Here is a 13,102-nt window from a genome sequence, read left to right as displayed (position 1 = left end):
ATGCCCAATATAGGCTCCTTAACGGTATTGTTATAATGTGTTATTTTTATAAACGTGTTCTCGGTGGGCTGCGCACAGTGTTCTTCAAGTTCATGGTACTACCTCTGTTCAACCTGTGGCACAAGTTCTTGGACACCAAGTTGTCGCACTCGATGATGGAGAACCTGACGAAGAACCAACAGCAGTGGGAGGAGCTGCGACAGCGAGAGAACTATGAGGAGCAGCTGACGGACGTGTCGGAGGCGTCTGACAGGGCGGTAGTGGCAGCGGACGCGGACGACATGCAGCCAGAACCGGAGCTGGTGGACGGGCTGCCGAACCGCCGGGGCTCGCTGCCAGCCGTTATGCTGGAGACGGTGGACAAGATGGGCCGCCGGCACTCGGTGCCGCTGAACCTGTCACGGGCCACTGCGACCCAGGTGCCGAGTATGGACACCAAACTGCGTCGCGACAGCCTGGGCGCGACCATGCTGCCGCCATCTACGCTGCTGGTGCAGGTGGAGAACCGGCGCCGGTTCACGCTGGGTCAGATCCCTTATCTGGAGGAAGAAGAAGAGGGCTTGAGTCTGTCGCTGGGATCGTCACGCAGCAGCGGGTTGCAGCGGTCGTCGGACGGTGGTGGCGGCGGTGGAAGCCACAAGGACGACCGGCCGGTGAGCGCGGAGAACCTGATCCCCGAACCGAGCATCGCGACCATCACGAACCCGGCCGAGGCCAGTCGGCTGTGCAATGTTATACATGGCGTCACGTCGCCCGTGCTTCAGCAGGCCGCACGCAGCCTCACGCGCCAACAGACGTTTCCTCCCATCCAGCCGTACGTCCGCGCACGTTACCTGTCCACCGGTGGTGGCAGCGATCTGGTTCCGTGCTCGTCGTCCAGCGGTGGCACTTCGGCCGTGTCCACCGCGTCCAGTAGAACCGGATCGACCAGTAGCGAGGGCGGTGGTGGTGCCGGTGACGGTGGTTGTGTCGTCCTCGTGGGCAACGGTAATGGCACGAAGCGAGACTCCGTTTTGGACGCGGACAGGGCGTATAAATTAGCCAGGTTTTCCAAGGAGAAGGAAAACGTCGATCCGGCTTCGCGGACCAACGCGGAAATCAGACGGAATAGCAATCACGTGAATCAAGTGCGTAGCTTAAATATAATCGGGTACCTAACCTACGGTTTTAATTAGTAAATCTATTTCAAGAGTTTCATCTAACATCGTTAAAAAAAAATTAATGGATATACTTAAAACATGTCGATTTTCAATTTCTTCCATTAATTTTTTCATAAAATCAGTGATTGTATGTTCATATGCTTATTTTTTTTTTTTTTTTTTTGGTTCGCAAAATAGATTTTGACGAAACGCCGAGGTTCAGCTCCAGTTAGTGGTGGAAATGGTGACAGTACGGTATTTATAATGCCCGGTAAAGGTCATGAAGCAACAATACCCAGACGCGGATCTGTGCCGTCGGATTTTTCCAAACAGAGTAAATATACATTATTTTTACGATCAACATTGTTTTTTTTTTCTAGTTCATCGTACATTATTATTATCATCATATTAAAATAATCGCCATATAAAAAAAAAATTAAAATAATTATTAAAATGATTACTATTATTATATTTTTGTTATTATTATTATTATTATTATTATTATTATTATTATTATTATAATTATTATTATTATATTTACAACTTACTCATTTTTATATCTTTTTACATATATTTTTTTTTTTTAATATTTTTTCCATAATCGTTTTATTTGTGAATGACCGCAGTCACGGCGCTTTAATGTCAACGTACTTATGCACTTGTGGTTAATGCATGGCTTTCTATCGCAGGTACCTTTTTTAAGATGGTGGCCATCGGGCCTCTGAGCACGAATGGCCGGAAGCAAGGCGCGAGACGTTCATCACTACCGTATGATTCCAATATTGGATTATTGAGCTCGCCTCTTGTTTCTCCTTCACGGCCAGGTGAGTGAGACCATCATTGATTATTAGAAGAAAAACGTTTATTTAAAGAGCATAGACGAACACTGATATATATTATCTCTATACTTGGTACATGAAATATGGGTTTTTGTCATTAATTATTAGTGCTTTGCTTTTTAATAATACACGTATTACACTAACAATTTGCATCATTTATTTTTTGCCTGATATTATCTTTATTCTATTGTTTATTTTCTTTGAAAAATTGATATATTTTTTAAATTAACGAATTTTCTCATATAACCTGCAGTATATATATCATAACCTATACTATTAAATTAAAAAAATATTTTTTTTAGAAACTGAGTGATATGAGAATTACATTGTTTTTTTATTTTTATTTATTTATTTTTTTTTTTGATGTATCACGATTTCTATCAGAAATATAATTACAATCATTACAATCGTTACAGATTTCTGTTAAGAAATAAAGTCCGGTTAGTACTCTGTAGTTAGTCATTTTACAAATTTTCAGTCTTCTTAACTATTGTGAAAAAGTGACAAAATTTAAGACATCGGTACTGGTTTTAGGCAAAATCGACTTTTTGTTTTTATCATTACTCAATCTATACTAACCATTGGGAATTAACATTTTCATTGAATACACTCACCTCTGTTTACTATAATTTTCATTAGATTTTCTAAGCTATTTATAGATTATTGAAAATGTATTACGAAATTCCTCACAAATATCTATTATTTATTAAGGAAAATAAAATTTGAACTTAATTTCAAAAATAAATTTATTAGACGTTGCATTTTATTTTGTCAAAACGATAAAAAACACGAAAATGAGCTACATTTTTGTAGCTAAAAAACTCATAAAACTTTCAACTGTTTTTCTTTATGCTTGAAAATTGAATTCAATATTTTTTTTTGTAGTCAAAAATAAAAATAAAAATATTAAAAAGACACCAAGAAATTTTATAAGCGTTACAGAATGAAATGTTTATGAAATCGAATATTTCAACGAATATCCATTGAATAATACGAGTCTAAGCTATTTGATTATTATCATATAAATATTAACTATAGTGACTCTCCACATTTACTGAGTACTCATATTAGTATTTTAATATATAATATTTCATAGTTTCAAAATATTTTTTATGAAAATTTTGTTGATTATAGGCATTTGCAATTTTTGATTCCTCCCAAATTTTATTCTGTGGTACTTGATAATACGAGGAAACATAATAAGATTTAAATATAATTTATTACCTAGATATTTTTTTTTTTTTTTAAAAAAAAATTCAGTTTACCTTACTAACAAATTTAGTTTTACCAAGCAATGGTACATTAGTTTTATGCTTGAAATACCATAAAACGATATCATTCAACAGTCCCATTGTTATTGCGACAATACGAAGGTAAAATTATTAAATAACTTTTAATTAAATATTAAATATTAGTTTATCTGATTAAACTAATTTTATCGTTAAATTATATTTTATCAAACCCCACAACTTCTTTTTTTTCAACCTAAAATTCTCATCGGATTCAAACATTAAAATCTATGGATTAAAAATTTCGTATTCAGTATATAATTCATAGTTTTCACAAAAAGAAAAAAAATAATATTAAAAACAAAAATCGGTATGCTTACAACAAATACTTTTTTTTAATAAAATACAATTTTTTTATTTTTATTTTTTTTACGGTACAGCATTAATTCATATAATATATATATATATATAATAATCTAGATATAAAATCGCATGTTAATTCATAACATCCCAACATGAAAGTAAGAAATTGTTGATTTACGTTTATGAAAATATCATAAACATTTGTTTTTAAAAAACGCTTATAGGAAAATATTTATTGAACAATTATTCTTGCCCCAATTCTTTTACCGTAAAATTATACATATTGATATATTGATATGCTTAAAAATGTCAAGCCATTTTATCATATAATTTATAGAAAGAGACTATATGTACAGTGTACATACACACACAACACACACACTCCATACATATTATATATATATATGTATTTATTTATTTTTTTTAATTACGTAGATTGCGGGTTAGATGTTGTTTAGTCATTGGTGTATGGTTGATTTCTCGTCTCGTGCGTAATGTACCGCGTTTGTTGATTGTAGAGAGACGGGGTTCAGACAGCAGTCGCCCGAGTAGCCGGAGAAGGCGCAGGAAGTCGATGAAACGGCGGAGTTCCGGTGGTTCCGACGTGTTGCTTTCCACCGGCCAATCGATGGACTCGTTCTTGGCGCACCGCCGCGGTTCCTTGCCCGTAGAAATATTAGCTACGTCTTTCTCAGGTGAAGTGACCAACAACGAAGAAAGTAACAACGCTTACGCGTACCCGACCGCGGCTTAATCCCAGCGACGGTATTCATTCCGTTATATTGCCGTCCGGGAAATCGATCGTCCCTATTGGATTCCTTCACCCGGTGGCTCTCGATTATTTTTTTCCTTCGAATAACCCAAAAATAACACTTATCGAGTACGGTCGCAATTCTTTCCCGTAACTCGTGGCGGTAGCAATACTTTTATCTTAAATTAACATTAAAACGCTGGACCAATAATAGTCAAAGATTTTCGTTTTCGGTAAGATGGTCCGTGGCTGTATTCGACACGGGAAAAGTTTAGGTGATAGGCAAAGGCGTCCATTGGAGTTGGAGAGTCAAGGGGGACATATTCCTCTTGGATTTTCTTTTTCTATCATACATTTATACATAAAATAATAATATAATCGAACTTCTTTAACTCGAAATCGTCGATACCTCGAACTTCTTCCCCAGACCCTAGATTTTTTTATTTAAACAATGCAAAAAAATCATGTTTAACTCGATTTTTTTCATGAATAACTCGAAGTTCCGAGTTTTATAATATTATAAGATTATGATATTTCCCTCGTATACTTATGTATATTGTATATGCAGGGCCGGTGTAAGACTTAATGACGCCCCAGGTCAAAATGCCAATTGAACTTTTTTCATACAACTACTCGTGATATAATATTACGTAGAAAAAATGTTGTTCGTTGACAGAAATGCAGAAAAAATTATATTCTATCTTCAACTTGTATATTTTGATATCGTATAATTTTTTAATCACGAGTCATGATGGCTTGACTGACACGATTTTAATTAAACGATAACAAATATTCGGGAATTTTCATATTTATAGAGCAACAAATACGATAAAATATTCTATGCCAAACCATAGTAAATATACTTAAAATATATTTATATTATTTTAATACATTGCTGAACAAAATTACCATTATAATTATCAATATTTCGATATAAAGTTATAGGTATTTTATATTAAAAAAATAATATTACCGACACATGTGCAAAATAAAAAAAACATTTTTGGCGCCCCTCTGAAAATGGCGCCCTAGGTGACCGCCTGAGTCGCCTTACCCCTACGCCGGCTCTGTTTATATGTATATACCGGTGCATACTACTTTTGTCCGAGATTATAACCAGTAGGTAATTTCGGTGAAACCCAAAAGCGCAAATCGTCTATTTTTTTTCGATAAACCAAAAGCGCAACTTCATTTAAAGGTTAGAGAAACATTTTGTCATGTAGATGAAGAATCAAAAATTGTAATTTTCACAACCAAGAGTCATTTTATATACAGTTCAAGTTCTGCATAATTAAATGTACGTTCAATTGGTGTATTGTATGTTGCCATCCAAAATAACTAATATTTGTGCCAAAATGTGGCATTTAATAAAAACATTATGTACTAATACATAATTAATATATATAATAATTATTATATAAGTATATTTCAAAATATACTTATGGATTTTGAATTATCTGCTCATAATAATCACAAATGTTTATATTTTGTGTATTTTTCCATATGCACAAATTAAATGTCGCCGGTTTCACTTAGCACAAGCTTGGTCCAGAAAAATTGGAAAATTGGGACTTAAAATTGAATATGACAAAAATGAATCAGAAATTTCAAATTGGTTAAATTATTTTTTTGAATTAGCTTTTTTACCTTTCACTGAAATATCTGATGCGTTTTATGAACTATTTTCTTTTGCTCCTGATAATGATAAGGTATCAGCATTTTCTGATTATATTTTAGCAAATTTGATTGAAAATGACAGCAGATATCCACCGCACCTCTGGACTGTGCCACTTTCAAATGAGCCAAGGACTAATAATGATTCAAAATTATACTATCGTCATTTGATAGATCAATTGTATAACTCATATCTATCTATTTATAATTTTATCGAAGTGTTTAAACAACCGAAGTTATAAAGACTAAAGTTTATTTAAAAATACAATCAAATGGGCGAAGAACCACAAAATGCAACTCTAAAGTCAACTCTAATATAAATGCAATGAACTATTAAAAAAAAGATTTGCAGATTAGAAAAATGTTGGCTTCAAATTTCAAATTTAATATTAATATTTATTTAAGGTACTTATTATAATATTATACCTACTACTGTTATATTTTTTAAATTTTAAATTTTTTAATTAATTTTATAGTCACTAAAAGCTTAATAATTATATTATTTTAATAAAATACATTTCATTTTTGTAAAATTGATTTGTGCTTATGGGTTGTTAAAAAAGTGATTTTTTTTTGCGCTTATAGGTTATTTATTTTTGCGTTTTTGGGTTGCGTTTGGGTCATATTTTGCGCTTAAGGGCTATAGCCGGTAATTTGCGTCCCACCAAAAAAGGTTCAAAAAAGATCATAGCCTATTTGCATTCAAAATTACCTTTTGAGACAGCCAAGTTGCGTCACAACACAAATCAGTCATAAACATAACATATAATAAATATTACAAATAATTAATTACCTTTAAAGTTTTTCAAAGCATTCAGTTTTTTTAAATACGGCTTAGAAATTGTTTGGCGACAACCAAACATTGTCATGGTACGTAATTAATTTTATTCACACTGAAACTCTATAATAGTTGATAATATTAATTTATTGTTAGTTGCAGATAATCTACCATGTACAAAATGTATACATATATGTTTATTGTAATACATAATATTTATGGACGTATCTCGGTCATTACTATTATAGCAGATAAGAAGAATAGTAGTATGGTCGAATTGCGTCCCCAAGACGGGACTTAAGTTACTTGTTGAATTTATTACCTGAAAAATATACCTTTTTGGGGGACGCAAGTAGTATGCATCCGTATGTACATGTGCATTATATTGTATCGAGGCGATTTATCAAAAACAAACCAGAGATCAATGGTGAACTTTTCGAAGTTTTAAATAAAATAGAACGATTTATTGCAAATGCTGCGATCAACAGCAAAACTCAAATAAAAATAAATACTTTTTTTAAATAATTTGCTAACCTAATTTTTGTTTATACGTACATTTTTTAAAATTACACATAATAATTTTGAAATGCTATTTGGAAAACTTGAACTTTTTTCCGGTCCTTTTAATATCGAGTTAACTAGGTTCGACTGTAATAAAAATAATAATTATCAATTTTTATTAATTATGTATTGAATTTATTTTGTTAACTAACTCTCATGGACAAAACATTACGACGGTAGAACAAAGTCAGGGGATTACAGATATTTATTATACATCTATCGATAACGATCGCTGAGAGTCAAAGAGGTGCAAATTTTTGATAATGGATGTCTTTGGTGATGATAGGAGAACTAGACAAGAGTAAAATGAAAACAATATGTGTAAACGTCGAATTACGTCTCGCAATTGCGGACGGGTCGTTTCACTGCAATAAACGTAACACCGAGGAATGTTTTACGTTGGTACGTCACCTGCTCTCGTAACGAATCGTAAGCCATTTTCGTGGCCCGTGAAGTCACTGGTGATTTTTCCGTCGAATTTGATAGTTGTAATAAAACATAACGAACGGTGCGATAAAAATACGATTGATATTACCATTTCGCCGCCACCGCCACCGATAATGTTGTCTATTTCTCGTCACGTTATCCCCGTGATGATATTTATGTGAAATCGTATTGTCAACCGACAAACGCTAACTTGTTTTTTTTTTCGTGAAAACGATCACATGAATAACAATTGTACTTAACATAGTTTTCGTGTTCCAAGCGATTGCGTGTCGTTTCTCAGCTTTATTCCCCCGTTTCATTGTAATACCCATGATTTAAAAAAAAAAAAAAACGAATTCGTGCTTACGATAATTTGTACATTTACGAGCATGGCCTAATGTCCGTAGAATTGACGGTGTACGTATTATTATAATGATAACTAGGGCCCGGATTTTTATGCAAATGCATATTTTTCTACAATTAAATTAGAACTATTTTGATTATAAATGTTGGCGTTTCGTAATGGGTAGAGTTTAGGGTTAATTTTTTTTTTTACATATTTTTGCATATTTGAATGAAAATGCATATTTATTGCATATTTCTTGATAGTTGCATAAAAGTTGCATATTCTACAATTCGTAGAATTTATTGATCATAGGTTTCAGTTTAAAATTAATCTTATGTCTGTAAATGATCCAAATTACAGTTCCAAGTCCCAGTAGTATAGGATTAGAAATAGGTAGGTAGGGGTGAACGGTTCAAATCTCGGCGAACATGGAATAAACTTATAGTTTTTTTTTATTTTCTGGATAATAATTATTGTGAAGTCTATGCGCAGAAAATGAGGAATTCCGTTAATCTTTATGTACTAACATTATTAACCTCTCAATATGACATTATTGACTACTCATAGTAATCACATGTTGATATCGCATACAAATAACTTCGTTCAACCTGGCGTTAAGCGTCCATAACACATCTCTGAGAAGTCAACAGGCACTTATTCGTAACTTCTCAACCGTCAGTGTGACAACTATGTGACTACTATGCTATAGGATTTTTTACACCGGGGGGTCAGGGATAGATTTCGCTAGATCTAAACTTAAAAATGTGTTGTTAAAAAATCGTAATTGAATGTGGTGAAAACGAGGAACTGTCAGTTGAAGATTTATCGAGTTTTAAATATGCACCAATTGTATCTTGTGCCGTGGAAAGAAGTTTTTCCAAATACAAAAGTATGCTTCGAGATAATCGTAAGAGTTTTCAACTCGAAAACTTGAAATCCATATTTATTAATTCATGCTGGTACTCGTCCAATAATAATAATTTAATATAAATAGGAATACTTTAATTTATAATACTTTTATACTTACACAATGTCATTAAAAATGTTATTTTGCATTGTTTATTATTAATTGTATATTGTTAATTTGTAAAAAAAATCATTTTGCATATTTTTTGCATATTTATGATATGAATCTGCATATTTTATAGATTTTTATTGCATAAAAATCCGGGCCCTAATGATGTCCAATCCAACAGTATTGTTGGTCATTTATTGGAGGTTTGATGGCATGCTGTTAGCGATACAAATCTTATATAAAACATAAAATAAATAGTTGTTTGACGAATTTTTAAACGTTCCAACAACTTCCGATAAATCACCATTAAAATTATATCCCTTATAAGTAAGATTAATGATAATTATTTTTATTTTTTTAACAGGTCCGCATTGAAATTATCAACGAATTTTCGCATCGTAGACTGACAAAATGGAAACAAATTGGACGATAAAATATGCAAGCCATATAATGCTTATGACGAATAATATATTATTTGTACGTGATTCTCCGTACTGCACGATACATTTCATAGAACATGTGCGTGTGTATATGCGTATACATATTTGCATACAATAATATATGTATGCCAATTGACAAACGACACATAAATGATTTATGGTCTTCCCGGTGTCCTCTTAGGAAAAAATATATATTTAAATATATATATTGCATGTATATACATATACAATAATGGAATCATTTATTTGTTTACTTTCGTTCACCAAAGCTCAATGCTTACGGTTGTTCTTTTTTTTCTTTTTTGTAACCATGTAAGCTTTATACTTCTAAGCGTTAAAATCTAATCTATATAATGTAAATAATCACTTTACACGAGTCGTAACGGGTGCATCGTCACGTGATTACGATTTATATCGTACTGTTTTCCATTCTGTTTCTATCTGTGTACGAGGTACATATCATGCATTTGTGTTGACCATCTTTGCCTTTTTTACAAATATTCTTAATGTATAAGCTTCACAGTCTCCCGCGATCTATGTTATTATATTGTACTCACGCGCGAACCTTATACGTCCCACGATAACGTTCAGGGTCTGTTGCGTACTTAGAGTATCGTCCGGGCTCAATCCGTTTTTACTTATGTAAATTCGCTTGTTACTCGTGCGCATTAAGCCCAGATTTACCGGGAGAGAAATATCATGATATTATTTCACGGACGCTTCCGTTAGAATAGAAATTAATAATTTTAATAGTGTCGAGTTCAAATCTGAGTAATGCACTTGAGTACGTTTTATTTATAAAGAAAAAAAAAAGCGTTATCCCGCCTGTATAAGAGAATCGTCTATGATAACAATAATAAAATCTTCTAATATGTGTATGGTATATGAAACATTTTTATTTCCTTCTTTCTTGTTTTTGTTTATTTTAATATGTATAACGAAAAATCACTGCCATTTTACTGATATTATTATTCTTCATTTTAATACTATACCATTTTTCGCGTGTATCGCGCATTGTATACTTGAGTTTGTTCGTTAAATATAATATTGAGTTACTAATTTAGATTATTATTCTCAAGTGTTTGTTTGATTGGTGAAAATTGTAATTTCCTTTTTTTTTTTTAAGTGCCAAATGAGATATAGTATTTAGAGAAACTATATAACTTCCAGGTTTTCGAAATCTTTCTGTGGATATTTTATTTTATTAATAAATATATAACATATTACATCTATTATACTATCAGTCCACTTCGTACAATAAAATATTATTATGCAATATAAAAATACATTGAACAAAGCTTTACAGATACTGTTCTGTCTTGACGAGGAATATAGATTTTTCTAGTCGAAACATAATTTTTTTTTTATTAATTTTTTTATTTAGTTACATTTTTTGACGAATCTCTTTGGTAATACCTACTTAACATTAAAAATCAACCGCTTCTTGAAATTATTCCAAACGTAATTCGGTTTATTATAAATATTTATCAAGTTTGATAAAATAATAATAATAATTATAATAAAATGATCTGCTCCATTTTACGGAAAAAATTATGTACCTGTTCTTTTGGACGTATTTATTTATTTATGATATTCATTGAATAAAAATTTAAATATCTGTACTATTAATAATTTAATTTGTAAACTATTGAAGACGAAGAAGTATGTACCTACCTATATTTTAATCTTGATGAACATTATGTTATTATTCTAAACAAAGAATGTATTGCAATACATTTTATTATATTATTTAATAGATTTAATGTGAATAGTTTTATTTATAGAATTTTGTTTTGTTTTGTAAAATGTTTTGAATACAATAAAAATTATTATTATTATCAATATTATTTCGCTATTTAAAAGCTTAATTTAGGCCCTATACTATTAGCTAAATTTGCCAGCTGTTTTCCTGTTAATTTCAGGAAATCATTTAATACAAATAATTATCAATAAAACTGATAAATAAAAGTATAGTTTAATCTCAATATTTTGGATGATAATGATCATAAATAAGTTTAAAAAAATGCACTTAATAAATTCACACATTTTGTTTGTAATGCTAATGTGTTTTTCTTTCACTGTTATAAAAATTATTTTCAATTGTCATTGTTTATGTTGTAGACAATAAGTGAGTGTATTTTATATTAATTCGTTTTTCATTTGTAATTTTTAGTTGGATTTATCTTTCACTTTTCTCTTACTTTTTTTTTTTTTTTTGTGATACCTCTTATTTGTAAGTTTTAGGTATCATTAATAATTTGATGTTTTATGTATTCCTCATCCTAATACTGCTAAGACTATGTTACGTTTAATATAATACTATCATAATATTATTCATAAACATATTATACCATAATAATATTGTGACTGTCAAACAAATACATCTTTTTTTTTTAACAATACCGCTGTGGACAAATGTAATTTTTCGCACTGTGAATATGTGCACCATGTGATTATTTTTTCCTTTGTTCAAAACTGTTTTTATGAGCAACTAACAGAAATCAAGTAGTAACGAATTCTATCGCTACTACTAATACTTTTTTTAAATCTTAGCGCGCTACTTTTTCGTTATATTTTTTTTTCTTTTTTAAACTGTATTAGATTTAAAAGTCTATGCGCGTAACAAATATTTATGTTTCTCGGAAAGTTATCATTTATTCTATAAACTTAGACTATAAACGTTAATGGCACTAGTTCAAACTAAATTTTATGTTGTTATAAAAACCGTAAAACCACCGTACTGGAAAATTAAATCAGGTAATTAATAAGATAAGTTATAAGTTCTATTATTATAGTATAACACTACACTTGTCTAGCTACTGGTATTCTGTGTTACCTTAAATTCCAAAAACAAGCCAAGTAGTATAATTTAAAATCATTTTGAAAATTACAGTTTAGAAGCTTACTTAATCAACAGTCACAGAACATACCAGATTTAATTAATACCTAGTAACGAACATTTTTATTTTTATTTTTAACATTTTATTTTTAGAGCGAGTTATTTTAATTTCGCTATATTTTATGCACTGTAGCAACGCTACGATAGTCCCTACAGGGGAGCGTACATTTTATAACGAAACTACAATTAGCGTGCTACACCCGCACACTATTCACTATAGATACCACCATGTCGTTGCATAGTAACGTCAAGCCTACAGGAAACTAACTTCATTTATAAAAATTACGATTATTGTGAAACATCTGTTGATGAAACACCCTGATATTGAACATGAATGGATTGATAAAATGATATGTAAACTTCATGAAAACCCAAAAACAAATGATAAAATGATAAAAAATAAACACTCGTATGGAAAGAAACAAAATTACCTATTTCAGTTTTAAAAAAGTATAATTACCTTGTTTTTGCTTTACATAGAGATGGAAAAACCATTAAGACTAATACGTTTTGTGGTAGCTGGCAGCAGGGCCGGTTAGCTATGGGTGACCTGGGCGATTGCCTAGAATGCCAGCTCGAAAGTAAAAAAACGTCAAGCTCAAAATTAGAACTATTATATTCTTGTAACGAAAAAAAAAATCT

At 31.5% G+C, this 13,102-nt stretch overlaps 1 protein-coding gene across 5 annotated transcripts in view; it reads left to right on the top strand.

Moving 5' to 3' along the window:
* The window catches only part of LOC112692040 (high affinity cAMP-specific 3',5'-cyclic phosphodiesterase 7A-like), a 139,375-nt gene extending 128,894 nt beyond the window's left edge, over positions 1–10,481 (top strand). For 4 of the 5 annotated variants that reach the window (XM_025566547.1, XM_025566546.1, XM_025566544.1 and 1 more), the window contains 5 exons: positions 79–1,127; positions 1,338–1,473; positions 1,829–1,963; positions 4,089–4,265; positions 9,486–10,481. In XM_025566547.1, coding sequence (XP_025422332.1) covers positions 79–1,127; positions 1,338–1,473; positions 1,829–1,963; positions 4,089–4,265; positions 9,486–9,496 — 1,508 coding nt within the window. In that variant the 3' untranslated portion in view covers positions 9,497–10,481. The remainder of the gene's footprint in view (positions 1–78; positions 1,128–1,337; positions 1,474–1,828; positions 1,964–4,088; positions 4,266–9,485) is intronic. The other variant, XM_025566548.1, reaches the window with a different exon arrangement.
* The last annotated feature ends 2,621 nt before the right edge of the window (positions 10,482–13,102 follow it).

The sequence above is a fragment of the Sipha flava genome, unplaced genomic scaffold, assembly GCF_003268045.1.
Source record: "Sipha flava isolate LNK unplaced genomic scaffold, YSA_version1 69_pilon_pilon, whole genome shotgun sequence".
Lineage (NCBI taxonomy): Eukaryota > Metazoa > Arthropoda > Insecta > Hemiptera > Aphididae > Sipha > Sipha flava.
Note: the sequence above shows the minus strand (reverse complement) of the source record. Positions and strands in the feature narration are given on the sequence as shown.